The 21,930-nt window shown below is 37.3% G+C and overlaps 1 protein-coding gene across 2 annotated transcripts in view; it reads right to left on the bottom strand.

Annotated features, from left to right (window-relative positions):
- Window positions 1-21,930, bottom strand: part of RNF217 (ring finger protein 217) — a 147,894-nt gene that overhangs the window by 10,145 nt on the left and 115,819 nt on the right. For both annotated transcript variants that reach the window (XR_012378555.1, XM_025865133.2), the window contains exons 4-5: window positions 6,470-6,671; window positions 735-806 (exon numbers count right to left, since the gene is read on the bottom strand). Coding sequence is in view for 1 of the 2 variants with exons in the window: in XM_025865133.2 (XP_025720918.1) it covers window positions 735-806; window positions 6,470-6,671 (274 nt within the window). In the remaining variant the exon portion in view is untranslated. The remainder of the gene's footprint in view (window positions 1-734; window positions 807-6,469; window positions 6,672-21,930) is intronic.

Here is a 21,930-nt window from a genome sequence, read left to right as displayed (position 1 = left end):
TTAATTTAAAATTCTCTAAAGCAATGGTTCTCCAAGTGTGGTCCCTGGACCGGCAGCATCAGCATCACCTGGGACCTTCTCAGAACTAGAAATCCATGGGCCCTGCCCCTATATATGGGATCAGAAACTGAGGATAGAAACCAGCGACCTGTGTTTTAACCAGTCCTCAAGGTTATCCTACAGCATGCTAGAGTATGAGAACCACGGCTTTAAAATACATATTTCAGTATACTTGTATGAATGAAACTATACAAATCACTCATACATTTTCTGTTTGTCAGTGCTGAAGTATACATTGGGTATATGTTCACATTGAAGGTATCTTTTTTACTCAGGGTATACTTTTACTAGAACAAACCAATTATACAAGGGTATAACAGACCTTTTTCCTTTATGCTTCAATCTAAACTCAGAATTGGAAAATTTGGGTTCTAGTCCTTTGGACTCTTTCATTAAAATACTAGTTGTATTAACTTTGGTATTAAAAGGGAATTAATAATGTTTTATAAGATACATGAATCAAAGTCTTTATAGACTGCAAAAGTGTCACACAAATACATCCTATATGAAACACACTCCTCTGAATCTATAAATCATATGCTGTTTGCTTACCTAAAGCAAGCATGGAACTGATATGTCCACTTAGTAACTGACTCATATTATTACATTTACACTCATATTCTCTCTATGGCACCCAGAAAACTCTAATCTCAGATATGTTAAGTGTTTCTTACCGATTACAACTGCTATGGCCCCTAGTGCTAATCCCAAGACCAGGATTAGAGGTGCAACGAATAATTTTCCAGCTAGAAAACAAAAGGCAAAACCATTTAGAGTCTTAAAACTAATTTATCAAACAATTTCAGCAATGCTTCTTAATACCACAGTGTATATTGTTTTTTAAGAAGTCTGATTATAATTAAGGCAATATTTCTCTTAGGAAATGGATCAGGTGTAGAACAAATATACTTATGTACATTCAGTAACTCCACAGAAGTCCTGGGCACATTAGTCAAACATCTTATAAATCATTTAAACTTTATAACCAAAAAAATTCCAAAGTTACGGGGTCACTTTATTCTATCAGGACCATTCATCTTTGTGCTTTTCCTTTAAATCTCTTTCATTTTTCAAGATCCTGAAAGATTAACAAAGGAGTGACACATTCTGAGTTGGCAGAAGAAAATCTAATTAGCTCACAAAATGGAAAGCTAGTAGGTGCTACAGAGGATTACATCCAAGCCCACATCTGAAAAAGTGATTTACTTACTTCCTGGGTCCAAAGAAAATTAATAATATGAACACCTGGCAGACTGAACTACAATTGGGATGCTTAAATATTGTTAGAGGGTGCCTGGGTGGCTCAGTCTGTTAAGTATCCGACCCTTGGTTTCAGCTCAGGTCATGATCTCAGGGTCCTGGGATCGAGCCCTGCATCCCGCTCTGCACTCAGTGGGGAATCTGCTTGAGGATTCTCTCTCTCTCCTGCTCCCCCTCCCCGTTCATGCTCTCTCTCTCAAATAAATAGTATCTTTAAAAATAGAAATAAATTAATAAATATTGTTAGAGAAAATTACCAGTTACCAATAAACATACAGTATATTTAAGGTTATTCAAATGAATGAATCACTTTAATAAATTCAGAGAAAAAAACTGATGTTGCCAGAGGGGAGGGGGGGTGGGAAGGGCAAAATGGGCAAAGGAGAGAGGGCAATATAGGTTTCCAGTTATGGGATGAGTTAAGTCACAGGGATAAAAGGCACAGCATAGGGAATATAGTTGGTGATACTGCAATAGCAATGTATGGTGACAGATGGTAGTTACACTTGTGGTGAGCACAGCATAAAGTCCAGAGAAACTGAATCACTCTGTTGTACACCTAAAACTAATGTAACATTGTGTGTCAACTAGAGTTAAAAAAAAAAAATAAAACACAAATTGGAAGGTCTGTATTGGTCTCATGGAAAAAATAAAATAAAATGCAAGAAAAATAAAAGGAAGCACTTATAAGAAAGCTAAGTGCTGGTCAGGTTGCCAAAGGATGGCATCAACTAGCACTTTTTTCCTAAACAAATAGCTGAGCAGCGATTACAGTAAGTGCTAGTTTCATGTAATCAGGGCAGAGAGTTCACAGTCAGAATTCCACTCACTTTGAAAGGCACTAGCCCACAGGGAATGAGGGTAGTAGTTAATACCTTGTTGTTATACAGTAACCTTGACCTTAAGGCATGTGACACAGCTGCACAATTCAAACACAAAAAGAGATAAGGATGAACAGAGGGGCTTTGCCTTTTAAGGATAAACCAGCAACACTACTTTACAAATTAAGGGCAGTAATTTGGAATAAGCAATTATATATATAAAATAAAACGGAAATATAATGCTGCCATTTGTTGGAAGTTTGTCAGAAAAATATTAACTTTTTTTATGTTTAAGGAACGGTTTTTGGAACCATGACCAGATAGAAAATACAGCGTTTAATATTTAATTTAAAAAGAAGACTATTTAATGGACACATGTCTATCCATGGGTTTTATTTATATTTTTTGCCAATGACAGAATCCAATTAAGCAATATGAAATCTTACTGAACAATGACATTTTCTACATTCTTAAAGCTATGCTTAATAGTTTAGAATATATTGGCCTGCATATTTTATTTTTATTTTTAAAAAAATATTTATTTATTTATTTTGGAGAGAGAGAGAGTGAGTGGGGGGAGGACAGTTATTTATTTATTTTGGAGAGAGAGAGAGAGAGTGAGCAGGGGGGAGGGCAGAGAGAGAGGGAGACAAGCAGACTCCCTGTTGGGTGGGGAGCGCAACTTGGGGCTCCATCCCAGGACCCTGAGATCAGGACCTGAGCCAAAACCAAGAGTTGGACACTTAACCGACTGAGCCACCCAGGTGCCCCTGGCCAGCATATTTTAAAAGAATCTGTTTTTTCCTGTACCCATGGTTCAGTATATTCATTCATGTTTTCTTTTTAAATAATTAACATATTTTCATAATAACAATGAAACATGATTGCAAAGTAATAGCACTGATTTTTTTCCCCCTAAGTATCACAGAACTCAAAGAACCAATGTGCTCTTTCTTTGGGAAGTAATAAACTTATTCCAATCATGTAATCAATGTTTAATATGTGTTTAATTTTACTTTTGAAACTGTTTTGAGGAATTAAGCACTTCCTCTCATAATCACCCTCACATAATCTCACATGCTCACATAATCTAATCCTAGATTATTAACAATTCATTTAAAATACTATTCTCAGTAGCTGAAATAATATTCTATTATACCCATATATATCTTATTTAAATATTCATGTGCTTAATTTTCTGTTCCTTTTTTCTTTTTGCTATTTCAAAATATACCTGCAAATAAACCACTGTCAGCCTAGATTTGTCATATTTTAAAATGTCTTTCACTTTACTATCCAATTTCTTTGCAAAAGAATTGCACAAAATTTCTAATTCATTCAGTAGCATATGAAAGTCCAGCATTGAGTATTAAAAAGAAAAACTGCTAATCAGTAATTTAAAAAATCTTTTTTTTCACTTACATTTCTTCGCCTACTAATAGCATTGTATATATTTTTGAAAATGTTTATTGGCTACTTGTATTTCCTCAATTCTGGTTCCAGACTTCATCTTTTTAAAAAAATTGAGTATTTATTTTTGGAGAAGGCTCTATTGCTTTTGTTCATATAAATTATATATATACACATATATATAAAATACAAAAAAATCTGCCACCTAGAAATCAGTTAAAGACCTATATTTTCTTTACTATTATACACTTTAACTTAATACTTTGAGCATTTGTATGTAATGATGTGAGAATTCAGTACTTTTTCTCAGTCCCTTTTATTCCCAACGCCATTCATTGAATAATCTGCCTACTCCCACCAGGGAGACACCTCCATGTCAGAGGCTGCTAAACTCATCCTCAAATCTGTGTTCTCCCTTATTCTTTAGGAGCAGAACCTCTGATCCATAGCTGGGCACATGGTCACACATGGAACGCCACCATGTTTCCCATCCTCCAGCTGTGAGAGCAGAGCAGGCCCTTTCTCTGCCTCTTCCAAGGACGTCTGGAGGCTGCAACCCCAAACGGAGGGAGCAAACTAGATTACATCACTCAAAGAAAAAGGTTGGGAGGGTTCTGCTATCATCCACCTTCTCTCTTATATGGCAGGGTGAAGCTAGGTTTGTGACTTACAGAATCATTCCTCTTCCAAGCTTCTGGGTAGCTGGGAGAGGTATGGGCCGCCCTATTTGGAGCTAGGGTCCAGGAGAAGTTAGAAGCAGCTGTACTGGAGGTGGGAAAGCAGGTGTGGCAGCGAGAGCTTCTCTGAAAGCCAGATGCCCCCTACTTTGTCAGGTTTGTCCTGACACACATGGGCATGCACAAACACAGTAGAAAATAGGCCCCAAATAAAACCATTTACAGAAAACTGACCATAAAATAAATTTTTAAATAAAAACAGAAAAGACTGTGCAGAAAGATATTTCTCTGCTGACAATGTTCACTGGCTGTGCCTTTTACAGGCTGTTAAATAACTCAATTCTATTTTATGACCCGAGAAGAGGATTCTAGTGGCCTCTAGGCAAATGAGAGGACCCAAAGAGAATGCATCTAAAATATTACTGGACAAATAGGGCGAGCGATAACTTCCCTTACTTAAGAACGATTAAAGCAAAGAACAGAAAACAAAAATAAAAGATTAAAATAAAAAATGGAAGGAAACATCTTGCCACAAAATGTCATTGAAGTAGGAAAAAAAACCTAGTAATACAGAAAATATAAGAATTTTGTGTTTTTTGGTGGCTCTCTGTATACACAGATTTACAAATAGGTTACAGCTCAAAACCTAATTTGCAATTTAGTATCTTCATGGTAGTAATGTTGTAAAGAGGGGTTAGATTCCCTAGCTCTCCCTCCAAAGTCTATTTAACTAATAGGTAAATATTGTGTATACAATTATAATACATACAAGCAAATAAACAGCAAATACATATATTACGAGCAAGTAAAGAGGAAAACACTGAAAATCATTAAAACCAATCTTGACTATATTGAATGCTATTGGTTGTGAACAATTACATTTAATTAAAGCTCAATAAGGATATTTCATAGAGATCATACAAGATTTTAGAAAATGATGGCACTGGTTTCCATGTTAAAATGAATTTTAAAATATATGTTTTATTTTTACCTAATAGAAATGTGCCATTAGCACCAGCTTTGTTCTGATTAAGCCATGGTATGATTTTTGTAAGGCGAGGGGTTTACAACAGTAATGAAGTGATGGAGACTCAAAGGGAGATAAAAAGAGATTTTCATGAGGTAACTAGGGAAAAGTTGGTAGAAAAGGGGAAATGTGGAAGATGTTAAAAAGTATTGTACAACCATAAGAAAGACTCTCAGAGGAGGAACTACTGGCGTTTTGTGTAATGTAAAAGAGAGGAAGAAACCTCACAGTGGACACATTCCAGAGAAGTAGGAAGCCATCGGAAGAAGCAGCATGAGGTCAGAAGAACACTGTATCACACAAAGGTGATGGCCTCGGGTCAGAGCAGGAGTCTGGGTTTATGTTTGTGTATGTGTGCATGAGACCGTGTGTTGTTGAGGACAAAGAAGAGGGTAAAAACTCAATCCAAAAAGGCATTTCATTTGGATATTTAAACTTGGGTTTGTAGGCAATGACGGCATTTGATACTCATTTCATTAACTGTTAGTTATTAATATTAATATTACAATAGAAAATACATACAATGGCCTCAACTCTACAGATACAATAAGACTCCAGTACAGAACTCTGAAACATAGGGATTTTTACTTATTTTATTTTTAAATTTTATTTATTTATTTATTTTGGTGGCGGGGGAGAGAGAGAGAGACCACATGTGCTGGAGAGCAGGGAGGGGGGAAGAGAGGGAGAGGGAGAGAGTCCTTAGCCTGCTCAACACTCAGTGAGAGCCTGAGGCAGGGCTCGATCTCACCACCCTGAGCCAAAATCAGGAGTCTGAGGCTTAACCGACTGAGCCACCCAGGGGCTCCATAGGGATTTTCAAAAACTGTATTACACATCCCCTATGAATGAACAGAATATGTGTGTATGACCTGTTACTGGCACTGTCAATAGAAAAATAAATGTGATGTCCCTCTCATCAAGTGGCTTACAATAAGGCTTCAGAAATTTAAAAGATGAATTTACATTTCTGCAGTATAATAAGTAACTTTTTTTTAAAAATCTGCTTGCTCATATAAATTGTGTCCTGCTAACAAATTTAAATTTCCATTCTAAACTCAAAAGTAAAGAAAATATCTTCCTCCTTTTTTTGGGTAAAGTCCCCACTGGCATACCTGACAGGTGCTCCGAATTATCATGGCTAATACATTTGAGTTCTCTTATCACCGCTTACTTCCCAGAAAACATCCCTATAAATCATGTCGGATACTCACCACAGACCGACCCTCGCACTAATCTCCTTAGATGAGGTCTCTCTGGGAGGTAGCGATATTTGCAGCCAAATATACTGAGGTTTGATGTGTGGTCTCCAAAGAAACGGAGCTGGCGGTATCTTTCCCCACACCGATAACAAAAATTAGTGTTACATTGTGAGCAGGTCATATGGTCACATCCTTCAGTTCTCTGGATGTGGATCTGTAGCAGTGACAGAGGAAAAGACAAGGAAGTTATCATAATTTTTTAAAAAGTGAAATCTGGCAAGTGTTATCGAACAAACAAGTTTCACCAAAATAAAAGTCTTACATAGCATTCCTGAGGCTGCCAGTTTACTTATAATCACACTGTGCAAGATTGTGTTTGTATCAAATACTTTAACATGTGTAAAGCTCCATAACATTTCAGGTACTCAAGCTGTTGGCTTATTTTGACCAACATGTAAACAGACACATCCCGAAGAAAACTCACTTATCTCTCTAGACATACGCCTAACTCAGTGGTTAGGAGGCAATTTAAAATGCTGTGAAAGTATATTTTGTTTATGCCATGATCAGCAAGAACAAGGTGATTTGAAGAAGGAGAAGAGATGAAGAATATTCCTTAAAGGAAAGGATTAGGCAAAGCTCTGTGTGCATAAATAGGAAGGCACAGAAATCTTTCTTTAAAAAAAAAAAAAAAGATTTTACTTTTACTTTAAGTAAACTGTACACCCAACATGGGGGCTCAAACTCACAACCCTGAGATCAAGTCACATGCTCTATGGACTGAACCAACCAGGCACCCTGAGTAGGAGTCTTTCTTTGAGGAAGGAAATGATAGCAATTCTAAGTGTATTCACAGTACCATTTCAGTTTCCAAATCTAATGTCATTTGCAAGTATGTTTCCAGGACTGTTTATATAACGCCTTCTGTTAAACTCAGCATCTTCCTCTATTGTTGCTGTCAAGTTACATGTAAATACAGCTTTGCCCAGAATGTAATAAGGATTGTACTCCGATAGTCTACCAGGCACCCAGCATAGGGGTCACTGTCTCAAGCACTGAGGCCATGTTATAATAAAGATATTATTCCTTGAGATATAATTGGATACTTGTCTCAGAATCCTATGGACACTGTATATAAATTGGGGCCATCTTTCATTCAAGTACATGCACCCTTTGTTAGGTGAATAACCATGAAAGAGAACTTAACATTACTTCATAAAGAAAAAGATTTGGTTACACTGTCTAACCCTTATGTGGTTAAAACAGGATCACCAGAAATAGTCTTCCTATTTCACTACAGAGTAGGCATTTGTTATATTCAAGTCACATCCCACTCATTCTTGTTTATTTATATATTTATATATTAGTTCTTTGCTTAGAAAATTTATTTAAAATATCCCTAATACCATTCTGACTATTATAAATTTCTACCCCTGACTTTGCTTTGGGATGAGTGTGTCAGCAAGTGTTTTAATGTAATTGGGAACTTCACAATTAACATGTGAGTCAAACCCACCACTGGTTGCCTCTTTTCAGTGAAGCCGTGGCTGCAATCCACAACTTTACACAGTTTTTAAAAAGTAAATTCTACACCCAGCATGGAGCTTAAACTCATGACCCCGAGATCAAGAGTTACATGCTCTACCGCCTGAGCCAGCCAGGTGCCCCAACTTTACACATTTCATTTGAAATCCTACTCTCCTTCCCCTGATACACGAGGTAGTTCCCTGAACTTCTGCAGTAAGTACAGTTATATATTTATATTTTTCAAAAACTTCTCAATGATTATGGAAATGAGATCAAATCATCCAGGAAAGAGAGAAGATATTTAATGTGAAAAGAGAAATTTCAAAGTTGGGAGATAAAGTTATCCATTACAAAATATAATCTTATTTCATAGTTTTTGAAAATAAAAATTTTGAAATTGCTGACTTCAAATCACATGCAGTATTTCAGCTTTAGTGATTCAATAACCAAAATTTTGAACTTCAATTTAAAAGACCATGGATTTTTAGAAGGACTTCTGAGGGTGCTTTTAAAATAACAATACATAGTAATCATAGTAATGGTGAACATCTCATTTGATAATACACATATTTGTGAATCCATCCTCTACCCATCTATCCATCCATCTACCTACCTACCTACCTACCTACCTACCATCCATCTATCCACCTATGTACCTACCTACCATCCATCCACCCATCTGCCTATCTACCTATTACCTACCATCCATCCATCTACCTGTCTACCTACCATCCATCCATCCATCCATCCATCCATCCATCCACCTACTTACCTACCTACCATCTATCCAGCCACCTACCTACCTACCTATTGGAGAGCTTCTAGGCTAGGATAACAATTTTGAAGAAGTAATAATTTAATGAAGGGCAGCACATTACAGACAGCACAACGACTGGACATAACAGGCACTTACTAAATGATAACTGAATGTACTGAGAAAGCAAAGTGTACTAAGTGGTTGGCAGGACATTCGGTATTGAAAATCATTAGGCTGATTATAGGTTAAATGTCCATTCCATCCCAGTGGCTGATTCTTGGCAGGTAAGCTTTAGCTCATAGGCAGGTTGAAAAAATCCGGGCTTTGACTTCATGAATCCTTGTGTTTGAATTCTGGCTCCACAAGCTGTATAAAAAGAGGTTACTTCTTGCTTCAATTTAGATAATGTTACATGAGAATAAAAATGTGATTTTATATATATATAATATTTTATATATATATATACATATACACACACACACACACACACACATATATATATATATTATATATATATAGTGCCTAACCCATTGTTTGGCACATACTGAGTCAGATCAATATAATATTGATTCCATCCATCCCTTCCCCTTTACCCACCTAAAAATGTGAGAAATCAAATGCCTGATCAATGTAACTGCACACCCTCTGATTGCTGGGTAGTCCCCATTCTTATGTTTTCATATAGGTAATTTTAGGTTGATGCTAAATTGGAGAGTACCTTCCTAGATAGGCAAGGACTAGTTTGTAGTCAGGTGCATATTAACATCTCTGGTCCAGGGTTATTGAAAAATCCTTATTGGCAATAGAAGCAAAACTTGCTTTTCCTGCTATTGGCCACTTCATCTTTTTAAATTATATATTTTTTTTCCTTTACTTGACAGTCCAGTAAGAGTGAATCCAGATTTTGTGGGACCTGAAGATTATCTAATTTGAGGGACCCTCCTAAAGGAGAAGAATGTTAATTACAAATACAGTTGACCCTTGAACAACATGAGGGTTAGGGCACTGACCCCCTTGCAGTAAAAACTCTGCCTATAACTTCTGACTCCCCCCAAATTTACTAATAGTCTACTATTGATCAAAAGCCTTACCAATAACATAAGTAGTCGATTAACACATATTTTGTATATTTTATGTATTATATGCTATATTCTTATAATATAGTAAGTTAGTGAAAAGAAAATGTTATTAAGAAAATCATAAGGAAGGGGGCGCCTGGGTGGCTCAGTTAGTTAAGCGTCTGCCTTCGGCTCAGGTCATGATCCCAGGGTCCTGGGATCGAGCCCCAGGTCGGGCTCCCTGCTCAGCAGGGAGCCTGCTTCTCTCTCTCCTCCCTGCTTGTGTACTCTCTCGCTATCTCTGTCACTATCTCTGTCTCTCTCTCTCAAATAAATAAATAAAATCTTTAAAAAATAAAAAAAAGAAAATCATAAGGAAGAGAAAATATATTTATGGTGAATCTGCACAGTTCAAACCTATATTGTTCAAGAGCCAACTGCTCAAGTTAGATGCGAGGCTTAAGAAGGGACTTGTACAGGTGAGGGTCTCTAAGGCTTAAGCCCGTTAGCTTCCTGAGAATTTCTCGCCTAGTCCAGTACTTCCCCTCTTGTGCCTGTTTCTGTGAACGATTCTGAAGAACGATTCCTGTCACCACAACCATTTCATAGTCATGGCATTCAGGAATAATAGAGGTCAAAGTTTCTAGTGGACCCTTGAACTATTTGTGATCCTTCTTTAAACCCCTGAGCACTAGGAGAAACCATGTTCAAAGACAACTGCTGAGCACCCAAAATAAAGGTTACTTCATTGTTTACTCAACAAATTTCTTGGTCACATAGCATTGTGCTGTATGTGACCTATAAAGGGAAAAGGACTAATATTTGTTTAGAGCCCATTATGTGCCAAACACTGTACATAGATTAGAACCTTTAAGCCTCATAACCGCACCATAAGACTGGCATTCTTATTCATAACCTGAGATCAGAAAAGTAATCTGCTTGAGTGAATGGAGAAAGGATTTTGATTCATGTCTGTTTCTTTGTTATGCTAAGCAGCCTCTTAGTATAAACTTAAAGATAAAAACAGAGGGTCAATAGTGTCCTTTGCTAACTGACAGCACAACCTTTGTGTTAGTCAAACAAACATGTGTGCTTTTACACACAAGGCATATCTTGAAGTTTTCCGCTTGTTTTAGCTGCTCTCTGGACCAATTTACGTTCTTCCTGTAACACAATATCCAAGCTTTTTTCTGACAGGAGACATTTATTAATAAGTTAAGCTTGTCACTGACATTCACTTGGCTCAAAATTTCACATACAGTTGTCACTGCCATTTTATAACTGCTTGTAACATTGCTTCATTGGGTTCTAAAATCTTCATGTGGCATATTTATTATTTCATTCAAATAGTAAAGACTATAATTTCTAGTCTCTTTGAACAGTCTTCCCTTCTCTCTCTCCCTTTTTAAAGATTATATTGTTAAGTAATCTCTACACCCAACATTGGGCTCAAATTTACAAGCCCAAGATCAAGACCAGGCACCCCTTTCCTTATTGCTAAAATAATATTCTGAACAGAGCAGGCAACTAAAATATTGTTAGTCCAATAATCTTTCCGCACAGGGAGTGATAAAATTTTAAACTCTATAGTAACCTTGTACATTGCAGGATTATATGGTTCTAAAGATTAATTTGAATATCTTACACAAAACAGGCAATGATTTAATTATGAAAAAGTGGTTTCATAATTTATCAGCCTTCAAGTACACAGTGCTTCCTTTTATACTATTGTAACTATCTCTTGATTATTTATATTTCACAATTTGATAATTACAGAGAAATGAACTGACACAATGTGAATTACTATGCAACAGGAGACATTACTTTTCACATGTGCTAAGCAAGTTGTAATTTTGAACTCCTAACACCCAGGGGATAATAAATTTCATGTGCTAAATGAGTGCCCTAAGTATATTGTTAAAGGTCACCCTTTGACAATGCCATCTTTGTTTTTAGAATATAAAGCCTGAAAACATGCTTTAGATATATTTACATAAAGTACATTTTATTTCTCAATGAAGCTGTTTTTACTCAGTATTATAGCTTCAAAATATTCATCATTTTATCTCTGCTACAAAACATTAATTGAACATCAAAATTCTGGTTTTACTTAAGAGATGGAGACAAAGTATGACAGACAAGAAACTCCTAATCTATTAGATCAAATTGACTACTCATAAACCACAACTCTAATTTGATTTGTTGTTACTCACAGGGTTTCTTCTCTCCATCTATAAATAAGAGTGACTGATACTTAAAAAGTTGAATATTTAAACACTAAATGTTGCTTAGACCTCTCTAAACTTGTAAGTCATGAAATGAAATGTTCAGAATATACTAAATATTTCTTTAAAAAGAGCTTGAGGGGTGCATGGGTGGCTCAGTCGGTTAAGCGTCTGCCTTTCGCTCAGGTCATAATCTCAGGATCCTGGAATCTTGAGCCCAGCATAGCTGGGCTTCCTGCTCAGTGGGGAGTCTCCTTCTCCTTCTCCCTCTGCCCCTCCCTGAACCTTCCCCACTCATGCTCTTTCTCTCAAATAAATAAAAAATATTAAAAAAAAAATAAAAAGAGCTTGATAGTAAATCCACTTTATAGTTGGTCAGAAATGACAACATGGACCTTTTTTGAGTCTATGACATTCCTCATAGGGCTAATATATTAACACCTATAATAAGGTATTAATTATAAAAACCATACATGTATATATTTTAGTATCTGCCATCCTCAAGTTGTTTACATTTTGTTTAGTAAAATGCCCACAAAGTATCTAAAAAATAGAAGTAGAATCCAGCCATTAATTTTCATATAGATTCTACTCAATCATAAGGTGGAAGAATGACAATAAATGAACTGCTAAATATCTAACTATTTTATAATTAAATCAGTACACATCCCTTTGGTGCCTGGGCGGCTTAGTCTGTTGAGCGTCCGACTCTTGGTTTAGGCTCAGGTTGTGATCTCATGGGTTCTGGGATCAAGTCCCATATCGGGCTCCTTGCTCAGCAGGGAGCCTGCTTCTCTCTCTCCCTCTTCCTGCCTCTGCCCTGCTTGTGTGCTCTCTCTCTCTGACTAATGAATAAATAAATCTTTTTTAAAAAAGCAAACATATACACAAACCTTCAAAGATCTGATAAAAATATTATGAACCTATAATTCTTGTCCAACTATAAAATAAATAATATATGAGGGCAGAAATAAAACATTTCCAGAGATGTTAAGACTCCTCTGTACCTTCTCTAGGGCAACCACTTAAGGAAGGACTTTAGTAAGTGAATGAAGGTGAAATTCAAGAAAGGTCATTTAAGAACCTACAAAATATGTTGCAAGAAGTCTCAGAGATAAAGCTGGAAAGCAATCAGTCTAATTTAAAATAGAAAGTCAGGTGGTTTAAAGAACATCTCCAAAAAATAACAACGGAATATATACCAAGCACTAAAATTCCTGAGGAGTAAATATGGTGGCTCAGTTGGTTAAGCGACTGCCTTCGGCTCAGGTCATGATCCTGGAGTCCCGGGATCGAGTCCCGCATCGGGCTCCCTGCTCAGCAGGGTGTCTGCTTCTCCCTTGGACCCTCCCCCCTCTCATGCTCTCTCTTCTCTATCTCATTCTCTCTCTCAAATAAATAAATAAAATCTTTAAAAAAAAAAAACATGGTAATTAAAGTGGGCATTTCTACTCTCAATAGAGGAAAAAGAAAAACAATGAGAACTTCCAGGAAAAACAAAACAAATGGCATGTAAGTTCCAAATATGAGGTGTAACAAAATATGGCACAATTGAGTGATTGATAGTGAGAAGGACACTAGAGGCATTTTTCCTAGAAGTTGTGAATTCACAGAAAAGATAATGTAATCCTAATTCCATAATTATATGTTCTTGATTGTGGAAACACACATTGGTTTTAAATGTTAGAATCATCCTTTAGAAAAAAAAACCAGAAGTATTAAATGTTATATTAGAATAGAATGTGAATGTTATTAAATTTAACAATATAAAAACAAAGTTACAGCTTATAGAGAATGGGAAATAAGGAAGAAGAAGAAAGAACTATAGGAGGGCTAGATCCTCATATATCATCTAAAGCTGTTAGAATATTGAACAGATGTTTGAGTATATTATTTAAAAGTAAAAGATAATCAAAAGAAGAACTAAAGTAATATCAAAAATTGGAAGGAGAAGAAAGGAAGGGGATACATAAGTGAAATGAGTGGTCACCTCTATGATAGTAGACTACATTGCAAAAACAAATAAGATGTCAACTGCAAAATTATTTGGTGTCTCCTGCTCTGTTAGCTTCTTGAAGCCAATACTCTGATAACTTTAGTTGTCTTCCAATGCACTGGTTTTCTTTGTTATAGAGAATTTCATATATATTTCAAGTTAAATCTTGTGACTTACTCATGATGACAAAGTCTTTTTTTTAAAAAAGATTTTATTTATTTATTTGAGAGAGAGAGAGAGAATGAGCCGGAAGGGAGCACGGGGAGGGACAGAGGGAGACGGAGAAGCAGACTCCCGCTGAGCAGGGAGCCCCGACAGTACTCAATCCCAGGGTCCTAGGATCATGACCTGAGCCAAAGGCAGATACTTAACCAACAGAGCCACCCAGGTGCCCTGACAAAGTCTTTGAAGAAGAGTGTAGAGTACTGTCCAATGCTTATTCCCCAGAGGAGAACTGTACCTCTAAATTAGCCCCTAATTTTCTTTCTTCTTCTTCCCCATACTTCCCTTGACCCCATGCTGATGTTCTCAAAAATCTTCAGATGCCAATTCTGCCCTCTTTCTCCCTTCCTTCACATTCATCTTCATCCTTTCCTCTCTGTGACAGTATCCCCTTAGCCTGCCAATATCTCAGGTGTCTCCCCAATCTGATAAATCCTTCCTGTAATTCTGCACGACCTTCTGACCAGTGATTACCCTCACCCTTCCATCTTTCCAAGGTTCTTATTTTTTTTAATTTTTTAATTATTATTTTAAAAATTTCATTATGTTCTGTTAATCACCATACATTACATCATTAGGTTTTGATGTAGTGTTCCATGATTCATTGTTTGTGCATAACACCCAGTGCTCCATTCAATACATGCCCTCTTTAATACCCATCACCAGACTAACCCATCCCCCCACCCCCCTCCCCTCTAGAACCCTCAGTTTGTTTCTCAGAGTCCATAGTCTCTCATGGTTCGCCTCCCCCTCCGATTTCCGCCTCTTCATTTTACCCTTCCTACTATCTTCTTCTTCTTTTTTTTAACATATAATGTATTATTTGTTTCAGAGGTACAGCTCTGTGATTCAACAGTCTTACACAATTCACAGCGCTCACCATAGCACATACCCTCCCCAATGTCTATCACCCACCCACCCCATTCCTCCCACCCTCCACCTCTCCAGCAACCCTCAGTTCGTTTCCTGAGATTAAGAATTCCTCATATCAAAAAAAAAAAAGAATTCCTCATATCAGTGAGACCATATGATACATGTCTTTCTCTGATTGACTTATTTTGCTCGGCATAATACCCTCCAGTTCCATCCACGTCGTTGCAAATGGCAAGATTTCATTCCTTTTGTATTCCAGTGTGTGTGTGTGTGTGTGTGTGTGTGTGTGTGCACGCGCGCATGTGCGTGCGCATGTGTGTGTCTTTAACCATTCATCTGTCAATGGACATCTTGGCTCTTTCCACACTTTGGCTATTGTGGACATTGCTGCTATAAACATCAGGGTGCACGTACCTCTTTGGATCACTACATTTGTATCTTTGGGGTAAATACCCAGGAGTGGCAATTGCTGGGTCATACGGTAGCTCTGTTTTCAACTTTTTGAGGAACCTCCATACTGTTTTCCAGAGTGGCTGCACCAGCTTGCATTCCCACCAACAGTGTAGGAGGGTTCCCCTTTCTCCACATTCTCTCCAACATCTGTCGTTTCCTGAACTGTTAATTTTAGCCATTCTGACTGGTGTGAGGTGGTATCTCATTGAGGTTTTGATTTGGATTTCCCTGATGCCAAGGGATGTTGGGCACTTTTTCATGTGTCTGTTGGCCATTTGGATGTCTTCTTTGCAAAAATGTCTGTTCATGTCTTCTGCCCATTTCTTGATTGGATTATTTGTTCTTTGGGTGTTGAGTTTGATAAGTTCTTTATAGATTTTGGATATTAGCCCTTTATCTGATATATCATTTGCAAATATCTTCTCCCATTCTGTCAGGTTGTCTTTTGGTTTTGTGGACTGTTTCTTTTGCTGTGCAAAAGCTTTTTATCTTGATGAAGTCCCAATAGTTCATTTTTGCCCTTGCTTCCCTTGCCTTTGGCGATGTTTCTAGGAAGAAGTTGCTACGGAGGAGGTCGAAGAGGTTGCTGCCTCTGTTATCCTCTAGGATTTTGATGGATCCCTGTCTCACATTTATGTCTTTCATCCATTTTGAGTCTATTTTTGTGTGTGATGTAAGGAAATGGTCCAGTTTCATTCTTCTGCATGTGGTTGTCCAATTTTCCCAACACCATTTGTTGAAGAGACTGTCATTTTTCCACTGGACATTCTTTCCTGCTTTGTCGAATTTTAGTTGACCGTAGAGTTGAGGGTCCATTTCTGGGCTCTCTATTCTGTTCCATTGATCTATGTGTCTGTTTTTGTGCCAGTGCCAAACTGTCTTGATGATGACAGCTTTGTAATAGAGCTTGAGGTCTGGAATTGTGATGCCACATTTCTTTTTCAACATTTCTCTGGCTATTTGGGTCTTTTCTGGTTCCATATAAATTTTAGGATTATTTGTCCCATTTCTTTGAAAAAAGTTGATGGTGTTTTGATAGGGATTGCATTAAATGTGTAGATTGCTCTAGGTAGCATTGACATCTTCACAATATTTGTTCTTCCAATCCATGAGCATGGAAAGTTTTTCCATTTCTTTGTGTTTTCCTCAATTTCTTTCATGAGTATTTTATAGTTTTCTGAGTACAGCTTCTTTGCCTCTTTGGTTAGATTTATTCCTAGGTATCTTATGGTTTTGGGTGCAATTGTAAATGGGATTGACTCCTTAATTTCTCTTTCTTCTGTCTTGTTGTTGGTGTATAGGAATGCCACTGATTTCTGTGCATTGATTTTATATCCTGCCACTTTACTGAATTCTTGTATGAGTTCTAGCAGTTTTGGGGTGGAGTCTTTTGGGTTTTCCACATACAGTATCATATCATCTGCAAAGAGTGAGAGTTTGATTTCTCAATTGGTACCAAAATATTGGGATCATTCCCTGCATATTTTCGGACCATAATGCTTTGAAACTAGAACTCAATCACAAGAGGAAAGTTGGAAAGAACTCAAATATATGGAGGCTAAAGAGCATCCTACTAAAGAATGAATGGGTCAACCAGGAAATTAAAGAAGAATTTAAAAAATTCATGGAAACAAATGAAAATGAAAACACAAGTGTTCAAAATCTTTGGGATGCAGCAAAGGCAGTCCTAAGAGGAAAGTATATAGCAATACAAGCCTTTCTCAAGAAACAAGAAAGGTCTCAAATACACAACCTAACCCTATACCTAAAGGAGCTGGAGAAAGAACAGCAAATAAAGTCTAAACCCAGCAGGAGAAGAGAAATAATAAAAATCAGAGCAGAAATCAATGAAATAGAAACCAAAAGAACAGTAGAACAGATCAATGAAACTAGGAGCTGGTTCTTTGAAAGAATTAATAAGATTGATAAACCTCTGTCCAGACTTATCAAAAAGAAAAGAGAAATGATCCAAATAAATAAAATCATGAATGAAAGAGGAGAGATCACAACCAACACCAAAGAAATACAATTATAAGAACATATTATGAGCAACTACATGCCAGCAAATTAGATAATCTGGAAAAAATGGATGCATTCCTAGAGATGTATCAACTACCAAAACTGAACCAGGAAGAAATAGAAAACCTGAACAGACCTATGACCACTAAGGAAATTGAAGCAGTCATCAAAAATCTCCCAAGAAACAAGAGCCCAGGGCCAGATGGCTTTCCAGGGGAATTCTACCAAACATTTAAAGAAGAATTAATACCTATTCTTCTGAAACTGTTCCAAAAAATAGAAATGGAAGGAAAACTTCCAAACTCGTTTTATGAGATCACCATTACCTTGATCCCAAAACCAGACAAAGACCCATCAAAAAGGAGAATTACAGACCAATTTCCCTGATGAACATGGATGCAAAAATTCTCACCAAAATACTAGCCAATAGGATCCAACAGTACATTAAAAGGATTATTCACCACAACAAAGTGGGATTTATTCCTGGGCTGCAAGGTTGGTTCAACATTTGCGAATCAATCAATGTGATACAATACATTAATAAAAGAAAGAACAAGAACCACATAATCCTCTCAATAAATTCAGAAAAAGCATTTGACAAAGTACAGCATCCTTTCTTGATCAAAACTCTTCAGAGTATAGGGATAGAGGGTACATATCTCAATATCATAAAAGCCATCTATGAAAAACTCACAGCGAGTATCATTGTCAATGGGGAAAAATTGAGAGCTTTCCCCCTAAGGTCAGGAGCACGGCAGGGATGTCCACTATCACCACTGCTATTCAACATAGTACTAGAAGTCCTAGCCACAGCAATCAGACAACAAAAAGAAATAAAGGGCATCCGAATCGGCAAAGAAGTCCAATGTTCTTAAAAGAATATACTCACAGCTTTTCTTATTTACCTCTTAATCCTTCTTCAGTTGACTGTAACCCCATGTTACTGAAACATCCAGATCAGTTGTCTTTCTCCAGAAAAGATTCATTCATTCATTCATTCATTCATTCATTCATTTACTCAATAAGTATTTATTTATTCATTGATAGAATCTGACATGGCTCCTGCGCTTAAGGAGTTTGTTGTCTGAGGTGTAGACAGACATTAATCAATAGTACAGATAAATAATCACTCATAAGCTAAGGCAAATGCTGTGAAGGAAAAGGACAAGGTATGAAGAGAATACTGAATAGGAGGAGCTTGGTCTGGTCTGATGGTTAGAAGAGGCTTCTCCAAGAAAGCAACATTGATCTGGGAAATGAAGGACAAGTAGCAGTGCACCAATTAAGTGTCCTCAGACGTAGGGAGTACATTCCTAGCACAGCATCTTCATGGCACCATATCCATGAAATGAGAAGCAACCTGTACCAGCCATGTCATAGCATTTCTTGTTCTACATTTTAAAACTCTTAATTATCTGTATCCCTCTGCTCAAATGCTCTAATCTCCTAGTTGATAAGCTCGAAAAGGGCCCTAGATCACATATATCTTGTCTGCTCTTTTATTTAAAGGAACTTGCATAGGTCCTGTCACATAGCATGTTCTCAATAAATATTTACTAAAAGAACAAATGAATATTATCCATGTCCCTCTAATGGCCAAATCCAATAAACATGTCTTTTTTTTAAAGATTTATATATTTATTTGAGAGAGAGAGAGAGATGCATGTGTGGGGGGGAGGGGCAAAGGAAGAGAGAGAATCCTCAAGCAGACTCCCTGCTGAGTGTGGATTCCATCTCTGTGGGGCTTGATCCCAGGACCCTGAGATCACGATCTGAGCTGAAACCAAGAGTCTGCTGCCCAACTGACTGAGCCATCCAGGTGCCCCAATAAACATCTTTTAAGTTCTTATGGTATCTCTCAGTGGCATTTAACTGGTTGACCACTACTTCCTTCTGACCTTTGATATACTCTTCCTTCAATGCCACCTTTTTTCCAGGTTCTCTTTTCTCTCTTAGGTTCCCATTTCTTCACTTATCCCTTAATTCTACCCATGACTCACCACTTTGCACATACTCTTTGGGGGATCTCTTCCATATTCAAATGGTTCCAACTTCCCTCCACTGGATCTCATTTCTTCACTTACAGTGTGGACCTGGCTCCTGAGCTTTAGACTCATGTAACAAGTGTTTGTGGGTCATATGTACCCATACTCCTTACAGCCGTTTCAAAGTCAAATAAGCAAAACCAAACTAATCATCATTTCATAGCCCCCTATCCCAACAACAACAAAATAAAACCAGGTTGAGCTTCATTATTTTATCTTAGTTTATGGTATCACTATCGATTTAGACACCCAAACTAAATATTTGGTGGTTATTCTCTTCTTACATCACACATCCACATATAATCATCAAGGTCAGACAGATTTAGCCAAAGATATTTATCTAATCCTTCTCTTCTTCTCCAGCCTCTTCACCACTAGCTTAGCTCATACTGTCATCACTTCCTTCTAGGTGTCTACAACTAACCTCATAGAATCAATAGCAACCAACCTAAAATATAAATCGGACACCAGCCCCCTGCCTACAACTTTTCAGACTGGAGGCTAAAGCCAAGTTTCTTAACTTTGCATGCAAAACCCAGACTTCTGTTTGCTTCAACAGCCCCACCTTTACCACTTCCTTCTGTGAACTTTACTCTCAGGGAACCACAAAGTGCTTGTGGCTCCTGCACAGAGTACACATTTCCTGGCTTTGTGCCCTGGTACTTTTAGTTGTAATAATCTCACTCCTGGATACCTTTTATCATGCCCAAATCCATCCAATAATCCTTAAAAACTCTCCCTCGATTCTTCAAGATGAATGAGATATCCCTTTAACCATGAACCTTCTAATAATACTCTATGCCAAGCCCTACTGGAGTGCGACAATGTTTGATCATTGTCATTGTGATGTCTGTGTCTCCCCTTCTGTGAGTTTCAGAGAAAAAGGACCATGTTTTGCAGAGCACGTAATGAACTCTCACTAAAAATCCTTATGAGGAGGAAAGAAAAATGGCATTTATTCATTCAACAATTTTCAATCTCGGCTGCAAAATATATCCACTATTTTATTTAAAAATTTTTTTTATTTAAATTCAACTTAATTAACACATAGTGTGTTGTTAGTTTCAGAGGTAGAATTTAGTGATTCATCAGTGCTCATCACAAGTGCCCTCCTTAATGCCCATCACCCAATTATCCCATACCCCCACCCACCTCCCCTCCAGCAACCCTCAGTTTGCTTCCTATAGTACAAGTCTCTTATGGTTTGCCTCCCTGTTTTCATCTTTTCTTATTTCATCTGTTTTATTTCTTAAATTCCAGAAAACAAAAAGAAATAAAAGGCATCCAAATCCTCAAAGAAGAAGTCAAAATTTCACTCTTCACAGACAACACAATACTCTGTGTAGAAAGCCCAAAAGACTCCACCAAAAAATTGCTAGAACTGATACAGGAATTCAGCAAAGTCTCAGGATATAAAATCAACGCACAGAAGTCAGTTGCATTTCTATACACTAACAATGAGGCAGAAGAAAAAGAAATCAAGGCGTCTATTCCATTTACAAGGGCACTAAAAACCATAAGATACTAGGAATAATCCTAACCAAAGAGTTAAACGATCTATATCCACTATTTTACACAGTGACACGTAATATGGCACTATGAAGAAAAATATAAAGCATTTATGGGGCATATTACCTATTGAAATAGGGGAAGGTGGTTACTGAGAAGCTGAATTTTGCTGGAAGACATGAAGGGAGAGAAAGGCCTTGCAGACAGCTGGGGAAAGAATATTCTAGACAAAGGGAAGACCAAGTATGGAGACCCTCAGAGGGGAACATGCTTGATGCTTCTGGAGGAGAGCGAGGAGGGCAATGTGGTGAGAGGAGCAGGACGAAGTAGAAGACAAGGTCAAAGGAATAATGGGGTAGAAGTGTGTCCAGACTGTGACAAGTTGCAGGGTCATTATAAGCTTTTGTTCTGCAGGAGATGGGAGCCATAAGAAGATATTTTAATTTTTGAATGGAGCACAGTTTGAAAACCACTGCACATGTATTTGTAGGGGTGTGTGAAATGCTAGAGAACTGCAGGATTATCTATGAGAGCCAACATTAATACTCCAAATTCTTTCTTCGGCAACCACAGGACCACATAGCTACAGTTCAGATATTAGAGCCTGCAGACATAGCTTTTGAGCTAATTTTATGTGAACAGGAGCAAACTAATAACTTTCTCTGAATCAATACATTCTTGCCTACAGCATCCTATTACAGGATTTAAGAGAATAAAATATTTGAAGGGAAATATAATGACAAGTAAATTCCCTTAATTCCAAATTCACAATAAATTATGAATGAACAT

The sequence above is a fragment of the Callorhinus ursinus genome, unplaced genomic scaffold (genome assembly GCF_003265705.2).
Source record: "Callorhinus ursinus isolate GAN/ISIS: 27379988/994484 unplaced genomic scaffold, GSC_fseal_2.0 scaffold6, whole genome shotgun sequence".
Taxonomy (NCBI): Eukaryota; Metazoa; Chordata; class Mammalia; order Carnivora; family Otariidae; genus Callorhinus; species Callorhinus ursinus.
This window is presented reverse-complemented; position numbering and strand designations above follow the sequence as displayed.